Source organism: Hemicordylus capensis, chromosome 9 (assembly GCF_027244095.1).
Source record: "Hemicordylus capensis ecotype Gifberg chromosome 9, rHemCap1.1.pri, whole genome shotgun sequence".
Classification (NCBI taxonomy): domain Eukaryota; kingdom Metazoa; phylum Chordata; class Lepidosauria; order Squamata; family Cordylidae; genus Hemicordylus; species Hemicordylus capensis.
In genome coordinates, this window is record NC_069665.1 from 29,564,531 (window position 1) to 29,592,139 (window position 27,609).

Sequence of the window (27,609 nt, forward strand, 5' to 3'; positions counted from 1 at the left end):
AAATCGACTCGATGGCCCACTTTACCTGATGTAAAGTTGTGCCACCAAGTCAGTGTCGACTCCTGGCAACCACACAGCCACATGGTTTTCTTTGTTAGAATACAGGAGGGGTTTACCATTGCCTTCTCCCACACATCATGAGATAATGCCTTTCAGCACCTTCCTATATTGCTGCTGCTGCTGCTGCCCAATATAGGTGTTTCTCATAGTCTGGGAAACATACCAATGGGGATTTGAACTGGCAACCTCTTGCACCTGATGGAGTAGGAGAGAAATCGGCACACATCTGGAGGCCCAGAATGAGAGAACTAATCTTAAGTTCATAAAATCTTTTTATTATTATTCAGAGTCATGTGAAATTGGAAAAGGCTCCTTGAGCAACCATAAGCAAAGTAGCAAAGGAAAAGACAGAAAATAAAGCCTGCTCCTCTGAGGCTTAGGAAGCAGCACAGTCTCAGCCCTGGCAGCAGCGGTTTGCTCCCCAGACAAAAACGACAAGCTCGTGGGGGGTTGGACAGGACAGGCCCCCCATCAGGTGGAGCATTTCATCCATTCCTAGGGCTGGCAACAGGCTCTCAACAGACTGCCTGCTCACCTCCTGCAGGCAGGAGGAATTAGCAGGAATGGCTCCTCCCCAGGAGTTGGGGGGGGGCACAAAAGGACGCCCAGCAGCCTCTGCTTCCCAGCAGCAGCTCGACCTGACAAACAGCCAGCCTGCAGGCAGCGCAGCAGAGGAGCAACCCAGGCTAGTGCCAGGAAGCCGAGGCAGCTAGGCATCCTTGGCACTGCCACAGATTAAGCCCATGTCACCCCACAGGTGCATGCAGAACAGGCTAATAACTCCAGCCCAAGAAGGAAGGAAACCCCACACCCACAGCAGCAACAGCTGTGTTGCCAAGAGGGCCAACAGGAACACACTCCTGTTTGGGATGGGGACTGCCTTCTCCGGAAGGGAGACAACAGCACCTAGGGAGGATGGCCGAGACAGCAAAGAGGCAAGAGATGGCACAACCCAGCTCCCAAAACTCCCAACTCCCGTTTTATCTGCTTGTCTCCACCCCCTCTCAACTCTCATTTGCTGCCTCTCTCCACCCCAAAGCTGAAATGTGGATTGCAAGCTCCTCTGGGCAGGGACCTGCCATTGCTTTTACTGTCTCCGACACCGATATTGCCCCCTGACCAAGAAACGAGGCTGGGGCGGGGTGACGGAGAGGAGACCGTTACTTTCTCCATGGCTGAGGTGTACTGTGACAGGCAGCAGGCCAAGTTTCTCCCCCAGTGGGGCCTCCCCCCACTTTGCTTTCTCCCATATGAGGGAACAATTGCCTTTCATTCCTAGGAGGAAAAGCATTGCAGTTGGGGGAAATGGTGTGGGGAGGGTAAAAAAGCAGCCCTGTCCAACAGGGTAACAAGGGGATTTGCATGTGGGCACCCACCCGCCTCTTGAACTAGATAACCCCACACCCCAGCTGTCCTGAATAATTTTACTAGTTAATACTAAGTAATAATCAACCCGGCCCTACCTTGGGGTGGAGCATAGCTTTGCATGCACAAGGCTCAATCCCCAACCTCCCCAGCTAAAAGGATCTCAAGTAGTGGGGCTGGAAAAGACCTCAGAGACCCCCATGAATCAGTGGAGCCCCATGGAGACAATATAGGCTGGACAGGCCAGTGAGCTGACCGTGTGGAAGGGCCTGGCAGCCGGGCCAAGGCGAGGACTTTCAGTGCCCATGGATGCTGGAAGGTGGAGATTCTGGGTGGGGGGGCGCGACTCCTAGAGTGTATTAGTTTTTGCTATCACAGCCTTTTCTTCCTTCCTTCCACTGTATTGCTATCTTTTTCTTCTTATGGCTGAGACATACTCTCCCTCTATGGGAAACCTGCTACGCTCTACGGTCCCGGAACTGGGGTCAGAGAGGGAGTTGTCTGGATAGAGATGACCGACCTGAATCCTCATTGGTCTTGTCTCGGAGCACGCAGAGCCTAACGACCCGTCACGTGATGGATGCCCTCCCCGTACCAAGAAAAAGAACCCTTCACGGGAAGTCTACCAATGTTTCTTTCTCTCTCCCAACACCACACATAATTCTGTAAATCTCTATTATTATGTCCCCAAGTGGGGCCTTTTTCTCTAAAGTTAGAATGCCCCTCAAAGCTGTTCCCCCTTGGGAAGTAATTCATGTTCAAAAAAGAAGCCCGAAGCAAATCTGATGAGGGGTTTACTTGCCCAGGGAGAAGACCAGTTGCTTGCTGCTAGTTTAACACGCGCAAGCGCACACACTCACTCACTCTCGCACGCACACACACAATTATTTACACTGCCAGCGCTGGCCTCGGTTCCCCAGACCCCATCCTCTAACAAAAAAAGCACAAGCATGCTCACCTGCCAGCTTGGCAGGCCACCCTCCAAATATACAGAGCTATATTACAAACTATACATAACATATTGGGGAAGTATAAGTTAGTGTGCTAAGGTAGGGGTGTGTGTGTGTGTGTCTGCCTGTACACATACACGTTTTGGTAAAAAGGCCTTATTGAGAAGTGCATGCTGTCTCTGGTGGAGGGGGCGGTGCCCTGCCTGTCCCCCAAGGGGCGGGGGGTGGGGGGAGAAGCAGACCCGTCCTCTGGGACTCCCCCCCTCATGACGTCAGTAACTGGATGCTTTTTAGCATCTCGTCAAAAGCCTCCCGTGAGGGCGCCTCTGCATTCTGGAAGGAGACCTTGATCCGGCTGTAGAGGCTGAAGGACTGCAGCTCCAACCAGATGAAGCCGAAACGGTCGTCGTCAAACAAGACAAAGACGCCAGGCGTGCGCTCGGGACTGGTGAAGCCGTGGCCGGCGATGAGTCCTGTGCCGTAGAAGCTGTGGTGGGAAGGGAACATGGGATGCCGTGAGAGATCCTCCCTGTGGAAGTAAGGCATTGCCCAACTGGCTCTAGCGCAGAGGGGGGCCAATCTGAGGCTCTCTGGCTGTTGCTGGACTACAACTCCCATCACCCCCAGCTGCAATGCGGCGCAGGGGGGTGATGGGAGTTGTAGTCCAGCAACAGCCAGAGAGCCTCAGATTGGCCATCCCTGCTCTAGGGGTCGCCACAGTCTGGAACCCACCTTCCACAAGCAGCATTCAATCCTGTGCCTTTCCGAGCAGCCTTAGATCCCGGGGGAACCCAAGACAGGCTGTGTCCCCCGTTGTGGCAAACTCGGATATGGAAGGAAAGGGGCTACTGCCCCTTGCTCTGCTTCTCTCTCCCGGCTCCCTGCCTTCTCAGCAGCAGCCCCCCCCCCCCCATTCATGAAGCCAGCCCCGCTGCACGCTGGCTCTCCCAACAGCGACAAGACTTCCAGGTCTCACAGGGGGGTGCCGGGCAGGCTCCTTTGCCCCGACAACGGAGGCGCATGGCCAGCAGGGTCCCGGGTGGGATTTCTCCTCCTCCTCCTCTCCCAGCATCTGGGGGCTTCTCGCCAGCCCCAGACAAGCTGGTAGGCAGAACTGTGGCATGCAGATATGTGGGGCACAACCCAGAGACCCCAAACACTGACGACATCCAGAGAGCTCCCTGCGGTCCACGCTTACCAGGCTCTGCAGGTCCGAGGGTAATCTTCGTTTCTGGACGCAATCCCGCCTGGCAGCACGAAGGGATAGGAGGCCGGGGGGGCGCCTTCGGCGGCGGCTGCCACTGCCCCCTCCTCAGCTGCAGGGGCCTCTGCCCCCTCCCCTTCCTGCGGGGAAGGCCCCGGCTGGGCCTCTTCTTCCGGCTCCTCCGGCAGACTCCCCTCCTCCAGCCGCTGCTGCTCCCGCTGCACCTGGTCCTGCATGGCCAGGACCAGCCGGGAGAGCTCGCCAAAGTTGCTCAGGTTCTCGAGGGCCGGCAGCTGGATGGGATGCGCCAGGTCAATCTCCACTGTCTGCTGGCCAGCTGGGATGTTGGGGTCACCCTGGAGGTGGGCACAAAAGAAAGCAGAGCGGAGCAAGCCGGCTGCCGGAGCCAGCTGCCGAGCGGGAAGTGGGAGCAGACGGAGGCCGAGGGAGGCTGGCGGCGGCTCGGATCTGGCCCCTGCCCCCCCCCACGTCTGATGTCGGATGCAGGGGGCGGCTAACCATACACCCCACATCAGACGTGGGGGCGTGGTCTCCCTCCCAAATGAGAGGGAGGTCAGCCCCACTGCACTGGCAGCGAGGCCAGGAGCGGCTCTCCTTGCCTTTAAAAGGCAGGGACAGTCACTCCGGCTGCACTGCCAATGCAGCACAGGCCACTTTCAGTCCGAAATGGGGCCGTGCGGCCCCTGGGGTGGTGGTGGCCTGGGTTCTTTGAACCCGTCCGCCCAATGGTGGCTCCGCCCCTGGAAGCAGATCAGGCAGGGACCAGTACAATTGTCCAAGCCAGGGCAAGCAACCAAAGGACATAGGGAGCTGCCGCCGTATGCCGAATCAGACCCTGGGCCCATCTAGTTCAGTTCTGTCTACACCGACTGGCAGCAGCTTCTCCAAGTTTTCAGGCCGGACTCCCCAGCCCTGCCAGGGATTGAACTTGGGACCTTCTGCCTGCAAAGCGGGGGCTGGCCTACCAATCTATGGCTCCAACCCCTATACGGAAGCTGCCTTCTACCGAGTCAGACCCTTGCTCCATCTAGCTCAGTCTTGTCCACACTGACTGGCAGCAACTCTCCAAGATTGCAGGCAGGAGTCTCTCTCAGCTCTACCTGGAGATACTGCCAAGGACTGAACCTGGGACCTCCTGCATGCAAAGGAGAAGAGCTACTGCTGAGCTATGGCCTCCTCACCTGTAAAAGAGGGGAGACTAGACACTCACTGTGATTTTGGTTCCTTTTGCCTTTTTCCCATGAAAACTCAGCATGACTATTTCAAGGCCGTGGCTTCCATACGTCCCCTTGAAGAGACCTGGCTCGATGAGATCATCGGGACTGCGTGGAGGGAGGTAGATGCGTCGGTACGTCAAGCAGTTGCTGGAAGGTTAAAAAAAAAAAAGCCACAGGTGTATGCAGTGCAGGCAGGGCTGGGCCCGTCTGGTGCAGGATTAGCTGCAAGGCCAAGAATTTAGCATCTAACATCTCAAATTCTAGGGAAAAGACTCCCCCCAACAGATTTCTAGCCATCTTGCTTGTAAGGGGCAGCTTCACTATGTACAGATAATAGAGAGGAGAGCTGGTCTGGTGGTAGCAAGCATGACTTGTCCCCTTAGCTAAGCAGGGTTCTTCCCTGGTTGCATTTGAATGGGGGACTAGAAGTGTGAGCACTGGAAGATACTCCCCTCAAGGGATGGAGCAACTCTGGGGAAAGTGCTTGCATGCAGAAGGTTCCAAGTTCCCTCCCTGGCAGCATCTCCAAGATCGGGCTGAGAAAGACTCCTGCCTGCAACCTTGAAGAAGCTGCTGCCAGTCTGTGAAGACAATACTGAGCTAGATAGGCCAATGGTCTGACTCAGTATATGGCAGCTTCCTATGTTCCTATGACAATATCTGGAGAGTCTCAGGCTAAGAGCTGGCCTGACCCAGCTTCTGGTAGCCAGCAGATGGAAATCCATGGCCCTGCAAAATACATTTACTCCATGTTCCCTCTACCCACTGTAGTTTTATTTTATTCTTGGATTTATATACTGCCTCAACTCGTGTAATGTAGAAATGTCTCAAGTTATTTCTAGTGTTTCTATCATCTCAATTCCTTTCTGTCACACCCTTTCTTCACACACTTCCCTGTCACCACTCCACTGCTTGCCAAAGAAATCCAACATGTTTGGAAATCTTGACTTTGGAAAACAGAGCTTTGAAAAACAAGCCTCTCCTTGGAATTAGAGGCTGCTCTGCTTACTGAGCCATCCCTTTGGTTAGTCAGAATGCTAGTCAATAGCTCAGAAAGGGTCAGCGGGTGGAATGAATGCTTAGCAGATAATTGGGAATCTCTCTGGGTTTGAAAAAGTCCATCAGAGCTTGGGGAAGGGGTTACCCACACCCAGCTACAAGCAGGGAGTCAGGTTGTGTGTGTGCGCATGCACGTAAGTGTGTGTGAGAGCGAGACAGAGACTAGTTTGCAGTTGGAAACAGAATCAGAAGAAGGGAGAGCCCAGAGTTGGATGAAGGCCCCTGGAGAGTACAGGGTTTCTCTCTAAGTATTTGATGTGGGGTACTAGGAACTAGGAAGCTGCCTTGTAGAGTCATCCCATGGGTCCCTCTAGCTCAGTATTGTCTACACTGACTGGCAGCAGCTTCTCCAAGGCTTCAGCCAGGAAGCTTTCCCAGTCCTACCTAGAGATGCTGCCAGGGAGTGAATCTGGGACCGACAGCATGCAAAGCAGAGGCTTTTCCATGGAGCTACATCTCTATCCTCCAAGGGGAATATCACACAGCGCTCACATGCAGTCTCCCACCCAAATGCAAACCAAGGTGGACCCTGATTAGCAAAGCAGGCCATTCATGTTTGTTACCACAAGACCAGCTCTCCTAGACCAGCTGCCTTGCAGGAACGTCTGGGCCATCCCTCCGTGTTAGCTGTCCCCCAGACATCAGAAGGCTCCAGGGCTTTCTCTCCTCCCAAAGGAAACCAAGCCTTGGTCCAAGATTCTCGCTGCTTAGGGAAACGGGGAGCTTTGCCTGCATGATTCTGGACCCTGTTATCTTTGTGTTCATTCTTTTTGGACGACTGCAGCAGGGGAGGAGTCAAGATGGTGATGAGGCAGCAGCTTCTGATGGTAGCTCAGAAAGACCTTTTGCCTCCCCGACTCCTCCTGTCTCCTTTGCCTCGTGGATTGCATATCTGACTCGTTTGAGAACACCTAAGTGGGGGTGGTGGAAGAGGTTCCCCCCCTCGCTTCGTCCCCTCCTTACTCATATTGACTGGTGTAGATGAACTTCATCAGGATGAGCTCCTGCATGTGTTCATGGAAGATGTCCTCCAGAGTCCGCCCCCACTCTTCTCGCAGCCACGTCCGGAATTCCTACAGCACCCAAAGAAGCAGAGGCCATGAGTCATGGGGGCCTGGTGCGGATCCAGGCATCCGGGAGCTGAAGAACGCACGGCCACTTCTGGGCAGGAGGCAACAACCCCATCCCTTCACTCCGCATTGGGCTCCCCACACACTCCTAGACCCCTCACGGTACTACAATTCCCAGACTCCCATGGGGTGGGGGGGACTGGCATGACTTGGCTTAGACACATCTCTCTTCTTTCTAAGATTTCCAGAATTCTGTTCCAGCCCTTTGCTTCAGACAAGTGCTCACCCTACAGGCACGTTTTGTGTTTTTAGTACTTCCGTACGCACTGAACCGTTGGGGATCCTGATAACCTAATTTACCCTCACGATCTTTTCCATGGTGAGCCCGATCACTTTGCTCAGTTGCGGGAGAAGATGAATTCGCTCGCCTCTTGACAACGAGCAACTCTTCCGTCAGATGCATCCCACTCACATTTTAGCAGCAGCTCTGCCCCGCTGGCTGCAACCTTAATCCCTCGCCTCAGCCAATGAGCTGTAAAAAGAACTCCCCCCCACCCCCGCCCCCCCGCCAAGCCAGGGCTTCAGAGGCAGCTGGCGTTCTGCTTTTCATCTGCACCGCACACATTCTGTTCCGCCCAGCAATGGACAACAATTTGTCACGGTCATGGACAAGAAGGGGGCGGAGTGGGTGGGGAAGGCTCCCGAAACACAGCTTAGTGAGTGACTGGACACTTGTGCCCACCCCGTCCATTGCGTGGTGCAGATCGCATGGGTCTTCTGCACAGCTGGCTCAAAGACAGCCAGGCCCTCAGCCTTAGGACTGGAGCCGGGGCTGCGTCTTCCTCCCTTGGAGACACAAGGCCGCCACAGAGCCTGACGCAGCAAGTTCCTGTGTGGGCACGCGTGGGCCGGAAGGCTTTCTCCTATGGGCTACTCTGCTTCCCAAGAAATACCAATCCAACAATGTGATAAACACAGCTCTGTCTCCAATGAATGACTGACGCCGACGGGCAACTTTACATGGGGTTGTTAGCAACCGTTTCGTAAACATCATGCTGGGAGTCATTCCTCAGAGCTGGCCTCCTGTGCTACCCTCTGCAGTCTTTGTATCAAGGCTTTTCTAAGAAAGGAAGCAGTGTGTGTGTGTGTGTGTGTGTGTGTGTGTGTATACACACACTCACTCACTCCGGTATGTAAATAGTAATTGGAGGCACACAGTCTCTAACCTCCCCTCCTCACAAACACAAGGGCACTTGGGTTCAGTGTGGAACCAGCTGTGTGGTTAACCCTTTCCCAGTCCCCATCAAGGGGAGCCGTCCGCCACTTCCTGCTCAGCAAGGTCCCTTCCTGGCTTGAGACTCTGAGCAGAGGCTGTGGTGACTGGCGCTGAGGCACCTGGACAGCGGCCAGAGTTTGGATAGGGAATCTGAGAGTGACCTTTGCCTTGCACAGGCAGGTGAAGAAAACCCAAGCCCCGAGAAACTTGTCCAACAAGTAAACTCAAGTCTGCACATAAATTACCACTTCTGGGGAAAGTGCTGGTTATTTGGATATCTTTCAGGCAAAAGTACCGTAATTGACATGTTTTCATGTCTGCTAACTGGGCAAAGAGGCACCTTGTGAGCCATCTTATTTTATTTATTTCTCTATGTAAACTGCTTTGGAAACTTTTGTTGAAAATCAGTATATAAATATTTGTTGTTGTTTCAAAGCTGTCACTTCATCCCCCCTCGTGCCACAAAACGAAAGGGCTTCAGAATGCGATTATTCTTCCCAAGAGCAAATTTGCTTGCCCTGTGGCTAGCCACTAAGCCAGGGAAACAGGGCCACACAAAGACTAGGCAGAGAGTTCTGTACACTCAGGGATTCTCCAGGTATACAGAAATGTATTGGTTTGTAAATCGAGTGGAAGGGCCACCCCAGCCAAAAGCGGAACAGCCCAAAGACGGAGTATGTGTGGACGATGCCTGTTTGAGAGAGAGAAAAGTTACAGGCAGGTGGGGGAGGAATTGGCTTGATTCAGCTCCTAAAAACAGGAGTTCTAAAACTTGGGTCTCCAGCAGTGTTTCCGCTAACAGGGATTCCCAGGTATTGTTGGCTACAACTCCCAGAACCCCCAGCCAAAGGCCATTGCAGCTGAGTATGCTGGGAGTTGTAGTGAACAACATCTTGGAATCCCTGTTAGAGGGAACACCGGTCCCCAGGTCCCCAAATGTTCTTAGACTAAAGTAAAGTGTGCCATCAAGTTGATTTCGACTCCTGGCACCTACAAAGCCCTGTGGTTTTCTTTGGTAGAATACAGGAGGGGTTTGCCATTGCCTCCTCCCACGCAGTATTGAGATAATGCCTTTCAGCATCTTCCTATATTGCTGTTGCCCGATATAGTACCAGCGGGGATTTGAACCAGCAACCTTCTGCTTGTTAGTCAAGCATTTCCCCGCTGTGCCACTTAAGGTGGCATGTTAGATTACAGCTCCCACAATCCATAGCCACAATGGCCTTTAACTAGAGTAGCGAGTTTCCTTCCAGGGAGGAGCTCACCTCTTGCCTGCCTCCTGACATCCGGTGATGGTCTGTCTGGTTGCACTTGGTCGAAAACTCATCCTTTTTCACAATCTGTAAAAATTGAAGGTGGTGATCACTCAGGAGTTAACAGGCTCAACACAGCCCTGCAAACTGATTTCAACGGGCTTGAAACAGGCATTCATGAGAACACAAGTGTTCCCTTTGTATCTGTGGCACCCTGGCACTCACCTGAATATGCCCATTGTGGGGTCCCTTGTGGCCATACATACACTCGACGGTGGCAATCTTCCGTTCCATTAAGTGAATCCTGAAGAGAGGCTTGAATCTCATTGGGTCGTCCACATGTGGGTCGTGTGGGGGCAGGTACATCCAGCCAATGATGAAGAAGCCATCTACCTGTCAAGGGTGAGATCAGGAGAGAGTCCATACCTGCTTGCCTTCCAGTCACCCCTGACCAAGCCTTCTTTCCAAAATGGTGGCCCTGCCCCAAGGCATTCTGGGCCATCCCTCCATGTTAACTGTCTGCAGAGCCAGATAATTGCCTTCCAGGAGCACAGTCCCTGCCCAGCTGCTCCCGCACCACCTTCCCCAAGAAGGGAGCATCGCTTTGGAGAGTTTGCACATTCTGGCTCTCCCTACAAAGCAACATGGTCCCCAGGTTCTTTAAGCTCCAGAGAGCAGCTATGCTAATGAGAGAGCACGCAGACAGAGCTTCAAATTAATTAGGTGGAAAGCTCGTCAAGTTGGCAGCTCTTAGCTCAGCAGGGAGAGGTGGGGCGGGGAGGAGAGGAGACTCCATTCCCAAGCTGGAAGTGAGCAATACGGAAGATGCCAACTATCTCCGTCAGCCTCATCTCCAGCTTCCAGAGCCTGACCACAGGAAGACATTTCACATTTGTGCACTGGAGGCAGCGAGTCCAAATGGTATCCTCTGTTTCCCAAGAATAATTTGTACCATGGGCCTCACTCTGTCTTGCCCCTTATAGCTGCCTCTTCCAAACTCTTACAACAAACCCCTCTAAGCCTCCAGGCAGAGGCACAACATTGGGCCAGATCTGGCATCTGCTTAGGCCTGCACCACACCCCCAACTCCAGGAGGATAAGCCAGCAGACACCTGAGCAGCACCAGAAGATGCAACCTGGCTGCTCCACGCCAGGAGGCCTCCATACTCACCACCACGTTCAACAGCCCCCCATAGGGTCCAATGTCTGGCTGCCACAGCCCCAAGATGTGTCGGTATCGGTGGAGCACTAGAGAATTGGAGGAAAAGCAGGAGATATTCAGGAGGGGAGGGGAGAAGCCAAAGGGAAAGAGATTCTCCAGAGCAAACGAGAGAGCACACAAAACACGTCCAAGAGCGCACTGCGCCGGGAGCCACGGGAAAGCAGGGCCGAGGGCACTCTGTGTGGAAAGCCAGAGCCAAGGTTCTGTTCCGGCTCTAACCAGAATGCTCTGCATAAATGATGCCAGTCAAAACAGCCTTGCCTCTGTTCCGCTTAATCTTTCATCCTTGATCCTGCTTCTGCAAATGAAGAGGAGCAGCAAGGACCGTAGGGCACCCAAGACTTCATTAATGGAAATCTCAAGGCTAGCACAAGGTTTTGCATTTAAATTGTGCCCCCCCCCCCATCCTCCGGGAAACCTGGATCAAGGCAGCAGCACTGGGGAAAGAGACTGCTTCAGAAGCCGGGGATGCTGCAGCAGTCAGAGTACTTCTTAGAGCACATTACTCCGGTGTTCCTTTAACCTCACTGCCTTATGGTTCGTTTCCTGGCACAATTCAAAGTGCTGGCTAGAACCCAAAAAACCCTAAACAATTTGGAGCCAAGGTTTTTGAAGGACGACAACGACAACAACAAACATTTATATACCGCTCTTCAACCAAAGTTCTCAAAGCAGTTTACAAAGAAAAATAAATAATACATGAATGCGATGGTCCCATCCCCAAAGGGCTCACAATCTAAAAAGAAACTTAACGCCGATGGCAGCAACAGCCATTGGAGGGATGCTGTGCTGGGGCTGGATAGGGCCAGTTGCTCTCCCCTGGCTAAATATAAGAGAATCGCCACTGTGAAAGGTGCCTCTTTGCTCAGCTAGCAGGACTGCCTCCCCGCCATACGGCTGCCCAGCCCCTCCATTTGTCTCAGGGGCCTCACCCACATCCCATTGACATCAGGGCTCTGCTGGGCTGGGACACAGGACAGGGCCTTCACGGCCACCATGGCGCTCAAGTTGTGAACGTCCCTTCCATGAGACACCCGGGCCATTTCTACAGGCAGCATTTCTGTTCTGCCAAACCTGACTTTGAATTTTTAGCTGTTCAGCTGCTGCTAGGATTTCGATGGCAGTGGCCTCTGTTTTATCAATGTTTCTACACCATTGTATTTCAGATTTTGCTGTGGGCTGGCTTGGGAAGGCAGGGGCACTGGGCCCAACGGGCACAATATCAGTGTTTTTAAATCAATAACCCTGCTCCCTATGCTCAGAGGTGCATGTAGGTAATTTTGGAGCCTGGACCTAAAGGCCTTTGGAAGCACACACCCACCCCCGCCCCACACACACACCGCTGCAAATTAAGCACCATTTTTTAACACATGGGTTCTTGAGGGCACAAACCACACCACCCAGGACCAACTAAAGATGATTTGGGAGGGTGGGCAGCGGGTGTGGAGGCCTTGGACCTCGGCCCCAAAGTCCAGGGGTAAGAGCACCTCTGTCCATGCTGCTTCCACTGGCCAGGATCCAGCCCCTCCAGCCCCAGCTGCTAACCATCTCCCAGAGGAGGAAAGGAAAAATGCAGGAAGCTGCCTTGCCCACCCCTCCGCCCCCAACAGGTCGGTGACATCTGTCCTGGCCCTTGTGGAGGCATCAAGGCATGGCCCACACCTTTCACAGCCATTCAGGACTGGAGACCCGATACTGTTATTACTATTTATAGATAGCACCATCTGTGTCTGGTGCTTTACGCAGAATGAGAAGATGGTTCCCTGCCCCAAAGGGATTCACAGTGTAAAACAAGACACAAGACAGACAGACAGTAGAAAGGGAGGGGCTGAGTTATGAAGGCCTGGGGGAAAACTGCGGGGGGGGGGAGCACTTTTAAGGGGGGAGAGAGCCCTTCTTACTGCCCCCCCCACAGGCCTTCACATCTCCAGGAGGAACGTGGAGGCAGAGAAAAAGAAGGGTCTGTACGTGTTAAGACACAGACACAGACACGGTTTGCAAATGCCTAGGATTCAATCCTAGAACACATGAAGTGGGAAAGGGAGACCCTCTAACCCCACACAGAGTGGCTCTTCCTGGCCCTTGAGTGAGCAGCACAGCCTCCTCTCATACGGCCAGAATCACGTGGCTGGGACTGGGGGCTGCTGAGCAAGTTGGAGCCTCCGCTGTGCTTTTAAGGAGTCAAACAGCAACTCAAATCAGAGGAGCGTGCATAATGGATGTCCACTGCATACCGAAATGGTCGTCACAATTTTCCAGACTGCCCCCCCCCCAATCTCCTTTCAGTAGAGCTGTTCTGTCAAAAAAAATCAAACCCATAATACAGAATTTTAAAAACCCACAAGAGAGAGGTCACAGCAGCAGAGGAAGAGAAAACCAGAACACACTTCAACAAAAGCTTAAGAAGAACACAGCAGCAGTGAAACATAAAGGTCTGCTATACTGGCATACGGAGTCAAAAGGCTGGGTGAATACAAAGTTTACTTGGCATCGGAAAGACAGGAAGGGTAGGCACTACACATGCACAAAGCGAGGGGTTTCCCAGAGATGGCTTGGCATGCAATTCTCTCAAAATCTCCAAGCTCCTCACTCCATCTCATGGGGGCTTTCTGCAGATGCAGTCCTGCCCAAAGTGCCTTCTGCTCTGCTTGTCTTCTGCCTTCCAGGTGTCATCCTTCTCTGCTAATAAGAAACTCGAAGCAGCCCTTGCTTTTGCTGGATCCAGGCAAGATGTGGAGGTCTGCCAGGAGGCATGGCTCTATCCAACTCGCTGCTGCTGCTGCTGCTTTGTCAGCTGCCTGTCAAACCCCTGGAGTTCCACAGGCCCACAGCTCTAGCTACCTGACAGGTTCCCTGCAATGCATCCTTGTAGCCCAGGCCTGCACAGCATAAGGCCCGGGGGCTGAATCCGGCCTGCAGGGACTTCTTTTGCTGGCCCCCAGGCAGGAGTCATGAAGAGCTCTCGGCTTTTCCCACTGATGAGTGGCGGCAGCAGCTCAAAGCAGCTAGTCCCCTGGCCCTGGACTGGAGCCAACTGACACCACCCCACTTTCCCCTCGACGCCAACCCTCTGCCCCCTCACTTTTATAAATATATTTTAAATCGTTTTAAAATATATTAATTGTAGCAATTAATGTGCATAAAACTGACCTCGGCCCCGCACAGCAAGTCATGTCTGGTTGTGGCCCACCAGGGCACTTGAGAGGTGCACCCCGTTGCAGCCTCTGGCACAAATGCGCTAGGAGAATGGGGTCGCTTCTCCGCTCCAGCCAAGCCCCCTAACCTGTTACCCAGCCCTTGAGTGCTCTCGGGACGCCTTGCTTGCCCGCCCAGTGCTCAGGACACACTCCATGCAGCTTCTTGCGCTTACACAGGGCAGAAAGCGTTTGCCAGCAAGAGGTACATACGGCAGGTGTAAACATCTCTGTATTCCATGTGCTCGTAGTCGGGAAGGATTTTCATAAAGCGCCCCGACTTCACCCGTGGGTTTATACCTGAGCAGACACAGCAGGGGGAGTATGAGAACCCGGATCCTCCTTCTGTGGGGGACATCAGCTGCTTCAACCTTGGGATCCTGCGGCAGGGTTAGGGGAACTATTCTGTTCAGTGGACCAGGGGTGTCCCTGGTTGGGGAGCCCCGAAACTCATCAGCCACCTCCCTCCTCCGTGACCTCTTCCAGAAAGGAAGTGCAGCTGTGGAGACACCTGCAGAGAGCGTGGGAGAGACCTCCTGGCCTCACCTTGTTCTCTGCTGTGTCCCCCTTCATAGGGGATGCATATTAGAGACTTTTAAAAAACATATGTAACTATACTGGGTGGCGGATGATGGAGTTTAATGATCAAGAGAGGGACCTAGCAACACCCCTGCAGTGGAACTCAACAGAATGGCAGTATCATGGGAATAAGAGCTGTGGCTGATGTTAATAAGGGGTTGCTATTTTCTGGAAATGAGGGAAATACTTCCATTTAAAACAGCAAAGGCAGCCTGTGGCTCCTCCTCCCTGATTAAAGAGCTGCAGGAACAGCTTGTCTAGGCACCAACTCCAGCATCCTCAAAATAAATGAGAGTCCAGAAGGTTCATATCCAGACGACCCATTCAGAGCTCACCCCTGCAGTACTTTGGCCTGAAATAGTTGCACAGCTCCCAGTTCAGAGACAAGAGAGGGGTACCCAGTCCCAACGCAATGCGTGTGTGGGAGGGGGCAGGGGTGGTGCTTCCCACATATTTTTGGGAAGCTGGATGCTACACGCACCAGGATGTGGAGTGGATTCAGTTTGCAAGGTAGGGTTTTACACACATAGAGAAATTGACTCGTGCCAAAACCAGGCCTGCAGAAGCTGGTTGCCAGTTTCATCTTAACAGCATATCTACCAAAGGTCTCAAGGCAAAGTGGTGAGACTTCCACATCCTACCACAGCCACTCAGCTTACATTTGAGCAGGACGAGGAAGCAGTCACCAGCTGGCAATCATAACTGATGCTGGCAAACCAGGACGTTATGCAGAGCATTTAAGGTTGGGATCCCCCTCCCCCCCTCCAGCATGTTTAAAGAGACAGGAAGGAGAGGCAGGGCGGCTCCAAATCTTGACATTTCTGGAGTGCGCGGATGTGCTCAATAAACCCAGCTCATTATGGCTTCACAGATTAAGAAGTCACGGCTATTAAACAGAGCAGGGCTGCGAGACGAGGTTCTCAAGTGGCTCCCGTTAATGATTCAGTGCAAATTCACTTTCAGAACCGGGGCTCGAACAAATGGGAATGCAAGAAGCTTGGCACTTACGTTTGGCATACACGTCTCGACAGGACACTCCCGTGATCTCCAGCTTCCGCAGGTTCTCACAGACACCATATTCTGCAATTAAACGGAAACACTAGTTATCCTGTCACAGTAGATTAAGAGCTGCTCCTGTGTCATGGCATCTGCTGCCCAGAGATATCCAGAGACAAGAGTTTTAGGCTGTTTTCAATAGAGTCCCTACTGCTTAGAAAAGGCCTCCAAGTCTCCGCCTTAGTTTGACAGCACCAGTGCGGATGTTAGCTAATACATCTGTTAGATGCAGGCCTCCAGCCACCTCTAGAAGCAAGTCAATGAAACAAAGCCCACAGTTTCCACCTGCTCCTCAACCTCACCAGTAGTAGTCCCATACTTTGGCTATAATTCCAGAACTTGTCTTTGATATAATTTTTGGAGCTTTACGCTACTCAGCTTCAATTCCCACATCTGTAAGTAAGCTCTAATGACATGCCTGTGCACTCTGCACCGAGAAAGTGTGTGTGTGTAGCATCTGGTATGGGATTTTACAATGTACAAGGTGACAGGTCCCTGCCCCAAGGAGCTTACAATCTAAAATTCAACACGCAGAGACAGAGAAGGGGGAGGGAGAAAGAGCCATGGATAAACAGAGGAAGACTATGTATCCATGCCGGTTACACGTAAGGGCTAGCATTAAGGTAGAAGCCTCTGAGCCTAATTCAGGAGCCCTGCAGACTCCTGGTCGGCCATCACGAGAATTCTGCAAGCAAGGTGGCGGGCTACCAAAGTGGGTACAGACCAGGGCACAGAAGTGGGTGCCAATGGCAAGCCCAGAACTTGCACCCAGCTCTCGAGGGAGGGTGGAGGGGAACACTCTCTGTGCCTCCCGCCCCGCAAGCTCACAGACAAGCTGTGGAGGACGGAGCCTGATCCTCCATTCTGTGTTTGGCTGCCAGTTCTCCATACTGTCTTACGTTCACTTATGGTGTAAAATGACTGCCTATCGCCATTTGCTCGGGTTCGGTGCCTAAGGCCAAGAGTTCTGGATTTCTTTCCCAACAGTTCTGTCTGGATTTTGTACATTTGTATCTGCTCTCTCCCAACTGATTAATTGGGGCTCAGTTACAGATTTCCTGAATGGCGTGGGTTCGAAGGAAGGAAGAGAAGTGGTGCCATGCTGGGGTTCCAGGGGGCAGGCCTGGCCCAGTGAGCAGCTAGGGAGGGAGGGCAAAGTCGAGGGAGCAGGAGATCTTTAGGCAGCTAAGGATGGGATGGGCAGAGGCTACAGGCAGGGAGGGGAGAGTGAGCCGCATTTAGCTTTGGTGGGATGCAAGTTGTGTTGGCCTGGCTCTGACTGCAAACCAAACAGCAGGCAAGTGCAAAAACATGTCCCCTTCTGAGCAGCCAGTAGCAGCGTTCTAAGCACCCAGCAGCTTCTGGTTCCTCGCCCCACTCCCCACATACTACCGATGAGGGACCTGTGACTGCTTCAAGACAGAGACGCAGCCCAGCCGGTTCCCTCGTACTTGAGGCCAATCGACCCCATCGCAACGCGGACCCATCTTAGTTCACTGAACTGTCTATTGCTCAAAGTTTCCAAATATAAACACACGCGGAAAATGGCTTTGGCTGGCGTTTGAAAAAGAAAAGCGGTTCTCCGAAGTTAGCCAACAGATCAATTAAAAAATTGGCGCAACATCTGGTGGTGGTGGGGGGGGGGAATAAGTGACAGAACAGAAGGTACCCAACTGCCTGCTTGTTGGTGCCGCCAGGAGAGGCACAAGCCCAGGCCTGCTCCAGGACTAGCTAAAACCAGACTGGCTTTCTAGAGCAGAAGATTAAAGCTACAGCTTTACACTTCCAGCACCTGCCAGACACCAAAGAATCACTCAACACGAAGCTCAGCTAGAAACACGGAGAGAAATCGACTGTCACTTGCTGAACTGGGTTCATGTGGAAAAAACAGAAGGGAAAGAAGAGTCCTGAAAGAAGAGAAGTCTGCTTTGAAAGAGGCCTCTGTGTATCCAGCCAGCCATTGCTGGAATGGCCTGGCACAGCTTGGACCCCATCATTTTAAAGTTTGCTCTAATGATTCTAGCTGGAACCACGTGAATGAAAGAAGGGCATGCATTTTTGTTCTAACACATTTGTGTACCCACACGTTGATGCAACCCAAGAACTCTTGTCTACACCACAAGGTCAAAGGCACACAGAATGGAATAGCACCTTTTGCATAAGACCAGTCACTTCTTTCACTTAGGCCAAATTAAGAAGCAGCAGCCTGTCTTTACACAACAGAGGAAGGATTATCTTGTGACAAGATGACAGCTCTTGAACTTCACCAGTGTGGTTTTCTTCTGATCTAAATTTGCTCAGATCATTAAACAGCAACAAGGGTCATCCAGCGGTACACTTGCAGGCAGGGCCAGCTTTATCTTTTCATAACTGTTCAGTGCTGACCCACTTCAGACACTTTATTTACAATAATGAAAAGCATCTGTCTGGAAAAGAGTTTAGGATTTGCTTGGACTTGATTATTATCTGCCTTGGAGGATTTCCTTCCAGCCTGACAAATGTGCAAACTTCACCTCAAGTTTGTATTAGCAGCAGCCTACTGCTCCAATAAACTATCCTCTTGAACCTTTCTTGAGAAATCGTACCACTGTGGGCTTAACCCTTCCCAAATATCTTGCTAGAAGGCATACGGAGACAAGGGAAAGAAACACTGAAGTTGTCTACTGAAGTCGGGCATTCGTGTGAAGGTGGTCAGCACAAGGCCCTGAGTATTTTGGAGAAGAAACAGAGGGGACATGTTTAGTGAATGCATGGAGAGCAAAGGTTTGTAGCACAACCCACAGAGGACAAATCAGCTACAGTCGGCCTTGGGGAGCTCTTAATAACGTAAGGGAAGCTCTGCCAAGGCCCATCTAGTCCAGCAAACTGTTTCACACAGTGGCCCACCAGATGCCTCTGGGAAGCCCACAGGCAAGAGTTGAAGGCATGTCTCCTCTCCTGCTGTTGCTGCGCTGCTGCAACTGGGATTCAGAGGCATCCTGCCTCTGAACTTGATGGACCTGTCCTGCATTAATATGCCTAAGCCCTTTTTAAAGCCATCCAAGCTGGTGGCCACCAGTGTCCCCTCGAACAGGGATTCCCAGATGTTGTTGACTACAACTCCCAGAATCCCCAAGCAAAAGCCATTGCAGCTGGGGATTCTGGGAGTTGTCATCAACAACATCTGGGAATCCCTGTTCGAGGGGACACTGGTGGCCATCAGCACCTCACCACATTCTGTGGCAACCCTTTTGTCACCTTAAAGTGGCCAGGTGGGCATTGACCTGAAATACCCATTGCTATCTGAAGATCTATATCCGCAATGATAAGTTGCAAGGTCCCTGGTGTGTTTGATAAAGCAACAGTAATCCTAAGATCAATAATGGTTTTGCTTCCTGCAGCAAGGACTTTTTCTGGGAAAGACTGCACTGTTGTAATTGGGCTATTTTTAAAAAAGCTCTCACTGCTGCAAGTTCAATATTGAAACCACTCTAAAGAGTTAATGCAGATGGAAGCATGCCCTCCGCCAGTGAGACACAGGAATCACGTATTAGTCAAGACAACAAGAGTGCAGAAACCTGGAGCTGAACCTCTCCAAATCAATTACCGACCACAATTTGAAAGATTCCCAATTTTATTTCTCCCAGGACAAACTAAGAAAGTTTGCCCCACTAAATAGTCACGAGAGCACCAGCAGGTTGAGTCAGAAACAGAGGACAGCACAACATTCCCTATGCCTGGAGGGACCTGAAGGCTGTTGACCAGGGAGACCACGGGTTCAAATCCCCACTCAGCCATGAAGCTCACTTGGGTGGCCTTGAGCTAGTCAGGGCTCTTGTGAGGAGTGAGTCCACGTACACGGTCCAGAGCTCACTGAAGGAAGGCTGGGATAAACAATTGATAAAATAAGAGGAAGCAGCAATTCTTTAGCTTTTTCTAGTGGGCTGAGACCAGAATATTATGCCGTTTAACTTCCTGTTAGAAAGTAGTGCTGCCTGCCACTGACTATCCCAGTCCAGACCCTCCTGCGTCACTAGCAGGTGTCCTGTGGAAATGTACCTGTAGAGCAAGTAGCTTCAGATTAACCAAGTCACACACTATGGGAAGACCAGAACCTTCAATTACTACTTCCTTGGGGCAAACTAACCGCACCTCGAGCACCCCCTTATGCATCTGCTTACAAATCCTGCAGGCCTCTCTGTGCTTTGCTATGCAAAGGTCAGATGTTGGAGAACTATTCTTGGCAGTGGAAGGGGCAGGCACACAGAATCTCCCTCGCCCCCTGCTGTAAATTGAGGGGCAAGTTCCATGAACAGGACAAGTTGCTGGGCTGCAGTTTGTGGCTAATCCCATCACTCCCTTTACACACACCCCAATATTCTGAAGCTACAGAAACCTGCTTTGCAGGCGGTCTGTCAGTCCTTACTGACCTGGCTCAAAGCTCGCCAGATTGCCAGAAGGGCCAGTTGTAACTTACGGGACACTTTCGTTCAAATGTCAAAACAAAGGCAAAGGTCAAACCAGTTAACAATTCAGACAAAGGCATGGAATGCATAAGCTGGCTGAGTAATCAAGGTAAGTCACGCCACCAGCAGAAGAGGCAGCTAATTTAGTTTGCAGCCCAGAGAACAGTCACGGCCAATTTATAGCTTTGTACAAAACTGAATGGCAACCCTCTGACTTGCCAAAGTGATGGTGCAGAGAGAGGGGCTCTTTATCCCAAAGCCTCACATCAGTGAAAGGGCATCGCCCCCCAAGGAGGGCAGTGGTGGGGATCACACACTGTTGACCCACAGAGGCACGCCAAGCAGGTCTGCAGTTGCCATACCAGGGGCTCCATTGGCTGCCCGTGCGTGGATTAGGACCCAGACAAGGCTCACTTTGGCAAGTCCTTCTCGTTCCTCATTTATTCTCATGAAATGTCAGTATTAAACAAGCTCTCTCACAAGTGTCTTGCAAAGACAAAGACCAGGAAGGGATCATTAAAGGAGCACCTCCTTCCATAGGAACCTACCCAATTCCTAAGATCCGCTCCCAAGGTCCTGCTCAGAGGGCCCCATCTTTGGAGCACAGCAGGCAGTGTTCCCTCTAAGAGGGATTCCCAGTTGTTGTTAACTACAACTCCCATAACCCCCCAAACAAAAGCCATTGCAGTTGATGCTGGGAGTTGTAGTCAACAACATCTGGGAATCCCTCTTAGAGGGAACACTGGCGACAGGTATCGACTCATTGCCGTCCATTCAACTGTTGCCTTCTTTAGGCACCAGTCCAAAAAAAACTTTTAAGCTTCTAAGATCTGCTGTTCCTCCATTTCAATCGCCTTTTGCTGCTTTTACTGATGTTTTAATTTTTATTTCTTGTATCCATTTTTAAACATTGCTGTAAACTGCTTTGGGAACTAAGGTCAAGACGCAAGCTATACATATTTTAAAGGAAGTAAGAAAGCACCAGGAAGTGCTACAGAACTTAATCACCCAGAAATCCATCTATACAGATGCAGAAGCCAATTTCCACTGACAGCAAGAAACAGAACCCAGGATGGAGGCTATGCAAATAGAAGTAGATGTTTTACTTTTCCAGACAGGTAAGGCACCTACAGTTATAGCTTTTGATACAGGACCAAGCTCATGCTTTTAAAGGGTGCAGGGGTGGGACGCCTCTGCAGGAAGAACAGAGGCCAGAAAACAACACTGGGGTAAAAAAAAAAAAAGCAACCTTCCACTCATGGGCATGGCTGTCATTTGCTTGTGTGCCAAGTGTACACAGCAGTGTTTACTGCAGACCTCACTCTCTGCCTAGTGCATACACAATTGTCTCCACAAATCACCTACAAGGCCATTACTGAACCTCAGAGTCACTAGCCTGTCTCTCTGTAGCACATTTCTAGACATTCATTAGAAGTAGAATTCCCATTGTCTCCATGACGTGATGCAAAGATTATACCACTCAAATTAGCACCAAAATACAGAAACACAACATGATGTGGAGAGGGGTCAGAAAACAGTGTTTATAACTAATGGGAAAGGTTTGGCTATCTCACACTGAAACATGTGTTGCTTACATGAAAAAATAAGTCCTCGAGGGCAGGGACTGAACTTTATCTTAATGCAGCACTGTGTGTGCCCATCAACCAAGACCAGCTGTCCCAGACATCTAGCATTCTAACTCCACTATCAACCCAAATCAGAAATTTAAACCTTTACAGCCTGCTGCAACTAAAGGAATCAAATGGATCTAGAAAAGACATCATACATGGTGGTGTGGTACAGAGAAAAGAAGACATAGGAACATAGGAAGCAGCCACATACGGAGTCAGACCATTGGTCTTTCTAGCTCAGTATTGTCTGCACAGACTGGCAGAGGCTTCTCCAAGGCTGCAGGCAGGAATCTCTCTCAGCCCTATCTTGGAGATGCTGCCAGGGAGGGAACTTGGAACCTTCTGCTCTTCCCAGAGCGGCTCCATCCCCTGAGGGGAATCTCTTCCAGTGTTCAAACTTCTAGTATCCTAATCAAATGCAACCAGGGCAGACCCTGCTTAGTTAAGGGGACAAGTCACGCTTGCTACCACAAGACCAGCTCTCCTCTCTAAATGGAGATATGCTGACAACTGGAATATATTATAAGGATCTCATAAGGAAGAAGAGTGGGGGAAGTACAACATATCCAGCAAGAATAGGACAAGCTGTATTTAATCACACAAGTCAATTAAGGTTAAAGTTTTGGTTCACAATTTTCTGGCTCCAAGTGGACCATCAAATAATAAACTGCCTTGGGAGGCTGGAGAATTCAAGAAAATCCATCTGACAGGGATGCTTTAGAATTCTGCCTTAGAGCCCAGTGGGTGGGGAGGTTGTTCTAGAAGATGATCCAGTAGATGCCTCCTTCCTGTGAAAAAAAGCTTAGAACAAATGGAGTCTTTGACTCCAACCAGAGCACTTGAGAGGTCTGCCATGACAATCAACAGGCCATGGAGGGACTCCTTCCAGCCTCCCACTCCGCACTCTTGTTTTCCTCACTACTGTGACGACAGATTAAGAAGATGGCAATTGTCCAAAAACACCCCGGGCAACCACAACTATAGCGGGTAAAAGTAATTTATGGAACAAAATCCACTTACGGAGTGTTCCAAGCCCCACTCTGTCCATAACGATGAGTCAATGCTGGCAAATATCCCCATGCAGAACTATTACACAAATTAGAAGTTAGCCTTTGCAGCCACAGAGAGCATCCTTGATGCACCCAAAGACTCTGGCTCAGCCAAATGAGATCACTGGCTGAGCTCAAAACGTTCAACCCCAAAGCTCTTTCTGGTGGATCCAAAAGTGTATGATTTCATAGCTGGAGACAGATGCAGTTGGCAGGGGCTGGGAGGAGAGGGAAGATGGCCTTCTCTAATGAGCCACAGGGCACAGATCCATTTGTGATGCAGAAGGGGAAAGACAACACACAATAGTAGGACTGCGCCACCGATTGCGCCAAGGAGGCACCCACCAAATGGGTCGAGCTTGTTGCAACTGGGGTTCCCAACTCAGTGCCAAGGGTACAGGAGGGAGGATGAGACCCGTCACCAGTATCCAACGTCTCCCCAACAGCACGCATTCTGCCCTATTCCTTGCACTCTAAACATCATCTTGGGCACAGTGTGCCCCAAATATCTGTCCCACATTTCCACTTTCCATGCTAAAGATGACAGCACCCTCCATCCCTTGTGCTGATTTGAGCAAACTGAAGCAACAGAGCATTGAGGGAGAAACCCTCTTTGTCTGGGATGTTCCCTCTCTCCCAGTTGTTGAGGTAAGGCTGGCACTGAATAACGTCAATAAATGCTGATTGGATGGATATTCTTAACACAGATATACCCTTTGCCTCAGTCCGCACCACTCGTGGCCCACCAAGACAGCTGCAGCCCCTGAGGCATACATGACATCCCACCAGCAGGTGATCTCAGCTTGATGGATTGCAAGTAGCACAAGCCACGGTCCGCTTGCACGGCTGGCTTGCAATCTTCTATGCATTCTACCAGTTGCCGGCATATTACAGGACACTTTATCTGGGAGTCAGTAACAGCTCGTCCTAATGAACCAGAGGCAGCTCTGGTTGCTCTTCTCTCTCTTCCTACCCTGACCTGAGAGCCACGCTGTCTGCAGGCTGGTCATTCATCAAGTAGAGCTGCACGGTTAGCCAGCCCACAAGCAGCACTGATCTTGGGCAGGACAGAGGAGCAACACACACTGCCTCCTTTGGTGCTCCACTGGCTCCTTAGGACAAGCTGCTACTGTAAGTAGTTGATCTCCAATGAGTTTCTACCTGTTTTTCTCCTATGCCAAGAGACCCAGCATGCTCCTAGCACCTTCTCCAGAGCTGAAATTCCACACTCCATTTCTTGAGCCTCATATTAAGAGCTGGACACATCAGAGCCTTTCCCTGGGGTTTACTTCCTAGGACTTTGTCTCGGGGCCCAAGCTTCCTACTTCTGCAATCACAGAATGAGAGACCCCTGTTGTTGAACAGAGCCTCTCCTAAGCAGAGACTTGCTTTACTTGCAGCTCCATTGGCAGTCCCCTACCCCACCCTAGTTTGTCCATTCCTGACTCTCTCCCCTCTTCTCTATCAGAGGCAGGGACCATGCCACCACCTCCATGCACTGTGCAACATCTGATGGCAGTCTGCAAGTCCCTCCCAAATCCAATGTCCTATATGCCACACATCAGCACCCCACAAAGGAAGAGGGAACAAGGTGCAGCACCCAGAAGGCAGCGTGAAGGAAGTCAAACCCACAAGTTGCAAGGAAACATGAAAAAGGGCTCTCCACATAAGCATGCTTCCTCCTAGCTGATCCTGGTGTCAACACAGAGATTGTCTCTTCCTCCTCTATGAAGGCCAGATTCCTTCTCCCTTGAATATAACAGACCTTGCTCTCTTCTCTCTGTGGTGAGCTCTGCTTCCCCATTCTTCTTATACCTTCCAAGCTAGTTGTCATGGACCTGCAAAGCAGACCTAGAAATGCATTCAAACAAAAGAACAACGCACCCGCCCCAGCCTCCAGTTATATCATGCACCTGTCTGCTGCCACCTCACTCCTCAACAATGTTGCTCTTCCGTCCCTCATTTCTGCAGCTCCCTTCATGCTGCGCTGTAAAAGGCAGGGCGGGCGGATTCGAGAGTTCTGTTCTGTTGCAATGCCAGAAATAAGACCTTGCTTACAAAGTTCACAAAGCAAGAAATATTAGACTTCAGAGTGCCCATAGGACTCTGTCTTTCAAGCCAAATGTTTAACGTCCTGCCTAGTTCATCTACCTGGTTGCTTTCCTTTGGAACTCCTTTTTTGTCTATAAAAACAGAGTTAAACTAATAAAAAGTTCCAGAGGACTAGAAGTCATTTATCTTCATGAAGTCACAGAATGCTTTTCCGTTTTTGACTGGAGCACATTTTACAGACCTGTCGTTAGCAACCTCTCCCCCCCTCCACACACACAACTTATTTTGCACAGATATCACTATCCCATGATCTCATCTTCTGTTTAAGTTTGTACCTCAGACCCCCTTCGGTGCCGCCTGCATATTTCCACCCCCGATCAAACGAGCCTTCCTCCTCTCCCTCCACTTGAAATATCTCCCTCATCTTCCAGCCTCCCCGCATCCCGGCAGCCAGCATTGCACCTCTGCCCTGCACAACCCTGCTCCAAAGACACTGGCAGAGAAGTCCAGGCTGAATCCGAACTGACTTGAGACGCGGCTCAAAACCGGAGCAGATCCAAATTAAATCAGAAGTGGGGGCCAGGTTGGGACTGGCTCCGGAATCGGGGTAGCGGCTGGGTCCCAATCAAATCAAGACCGCGGGGGGGGGCCTACTCTGAATCAACCCTGGAGTCTGAGGAGTTGCGGCCCAATGAAAAAGGCAGCACCGGATCGGCTCCGGAGTCTGAGGAGTGGTGTCCGAACAGGATCAGGAGGGCGGGAGCGGCTCCGGAGTGGGGCGGAGGTCCGGTGCCCCGAGGGGCAGACCCACCTTCCCGACAGCGGCGCCGCCAGATGGTGTCTGTGCGGAGGATGCGGCGAAAGGCGCTGCAGACGAGGGCCAGGCTGGGCAAGTCGGGGCCGGGCAAGGAGCCGAAGATCTGCACCAGCAGCTCCGGCGGCAACTCCAGCAGGGAGAGCGGGGCGCGGGGCGGGCCCTGGGCCGAGGCGGGGGCCCCCGCCGCCCGGCCGCCGCCTTCCTCCGCGATGCCCTTCTTTTCCTTCTCCTCCTCCTCCTCCTCCTCCGGGTCGGTGTCGGGCTCGCTGCTGTCCCCGCCGGCTGCCACGGCCGCAGCGCCCCCTTTCCTCTGAGCGCCCCGCCGCCGACAGCCCCGCGCGGAGCCCACCCCGCAGAGGCGCGCGCACACCGCCATGCCGCCGGGACCCCGAGCCTGGCAGCGGCAGACTGAGGGCGCCCCGCCGCCGCGCTCCCCTCCGGACGCTGACAGGCCCGGGCCCGGCCCCTCGCCCAATCGCGGCCCGGGCCCCGCCCCCCACCGGCCTCCCTCCGCCAATCGGCCCACGCGAAACCTTCGCACGCGCACCCGTTGGCCCTCGCCTTCCGCCAATGGCGGCTGCGCTCCTGCCTCCACCGACAGCCTCAAGCCTCCTGCTTCTCTCCCCGTCAGGCTGGAATCTGTCAAGGTGGCCACGCCCGCCTCCCCTGCCATTGGACCACGCTTCTGCTATAGGTAGGCAACCTTGGCCCGCCAGGGGCTGCTGGACTACAACTCCCATCATCCCCAGGTGCAATAAAATGATGGGAGTTGTAGTTCAACAACAAGAGCCAAGGTTGCCTACCCCTGAAATAGATGTTGGCTTCCAGCTTCCAAAATGCCTGTCTACTAGCCACTGCACCTGGGGATCATGGGAGTTGTAGTCCAACAGCATCTGAGGACCCAAGTTTGAGAATTCCTGGTTTAGGCTACAGTTCCAGAGGACACCTTCTGTTGTCTCCCTAATCCGGGGCTGCTCAACTTTTGCCCACCTGCAGATGTTAACACTACAACTCTCATCATTCCTGGCTAGCTGCCATTGTAGCTGGGGATTATGGGAGTTGTAGTCCAAAAACAGCTGGCGGGGGTGTGTGCTAAATTGAACATGCCTGCCCTAACCTCACAAGACGTGCATAGGCAGTTACTTGCTCTACCAAATCCGCAAGCGTGGTTCTAGCTTGGTCCATAGCTTAAAAACACTTTTTAATTGTTTTATATTGTATCTATTTTATTAACCGCCAGGAGCAGTAGTACTGGAGGGGCGTGGTATAAACATTTCAAATAAATGCAAGCATGCATGCCAAGACAGAGGTGGTTGGGTAATGCAAAGGCAGGATTCTAAGAATGGCCACCTGACTCATTCTACCAGCTAAAGAAAAGAGCGGAAAGCCCACTCACCGACACGGAAGCACACACCCATCCCACTCTCCACTACTGAAGCACGACCTCCCGATCTTGATTGACAAAACTGCATGGCCACGCCCGCAAGGAGGGGCATTGAAACCCCACCTCTTGGGCGTTTGGAGCTCCGCCTCCTGTGTGCCAGTCTTTCCTTTGTCCATTAAATTTTATCTGCCCGCCCGGGCGGGGAGGGGGTTGAAAGAGTCCCAGCCAGGATGGATCTTTGGAGTTTGCCTTGATAAATAAGATACTTCCCCCCCCCAAAAAAAATAATCTAGCCAAGAACGTTTGTTGCACTTGTTTGTTTGTGTTTTGCTTTTTTGCAAAAACGATACACTGGTATAAATAATAATAATAATTATTATTATTTTAAGAAAAGCTCTACTCAGGATCCTAAGAACTCTATGATCATTTACCTAGTGCTGACCGCCTTCGGGGGTGCTAATATGGCCAAATCAGGAGCAGGGTGGGGTTAAAAAATATGCCCTGGATAATTAACGTTCTGCAGTCACCTGTATTTGCATACCGAGTACTGATAATCCGATGTGCTTTTGCATTCGTCTGAATGCTGCGGCTTTAACTCTTTCCGCGCAGAGTAAAATATGCACGCAAAAGATAAAAGGCCTTTGCGTGATATATCCGCCGCCGCCTCCTCCAGTACGACAATCGCTCCTTAGTTTGCGCATGAAG

General features: G+C 51.7%; 1 protein-coding gene across 6 annotated transcripts; it reads right to left on the reverse strand.

The window, feature by feature from the left end:
* Positions 1 to 314: 314 nt before the first annotated feature.
* FBXO31 (F-box protein 31) lies at positions 315 to 26,965 on the reverse strand. Of its 6 annotated transcripts, none has more exons than XM_053271411.1 (10): positions 26,917 to 26,955; positions 15,479 to 15,550; positions 14,105 to 14,191; positions 10,647 to 10,723; positions 9,701 to 9,868; positions 9,488 to 9,562; positions 6,840 to 6,949; positions 4,811 to 4,964; positions 3,574 to 3,935; positions 315 to 2,862 (listed from the first exon to the last, which is right to left on the reverse strand). In XM_053271411.1, the coding sequence occupies exons 1-10, from the start codon at positions 26,936 to 26,938 to the stop codon at positions 2,640 to 2,642; spliced, it is 1,350 nt and encodes a 449-aa protein (XP_053127386.1). In that variant the 5' UTR covers positions 26,939 to 26,955; the 3' UTR covers positions 315 to 2,639. The 6 variants fall into 6 exon arrangements, with proteins under 6 accessions (XP_053127386.1, XP_053127388.1, XP_053127384.1 ...); XM_053271413.1 differs by lacking the exon at positions 26,917 to 26,955 and adding an exon at positions 26,068 to 26,192; XM_053271409.1 differs by lacking the exon at positions 26,917 to 26,955 and adding an exon at positions 25,515 to 25,995.
* Positions 26,966 to 27,609: the final 644 nt, after the last annotated feature.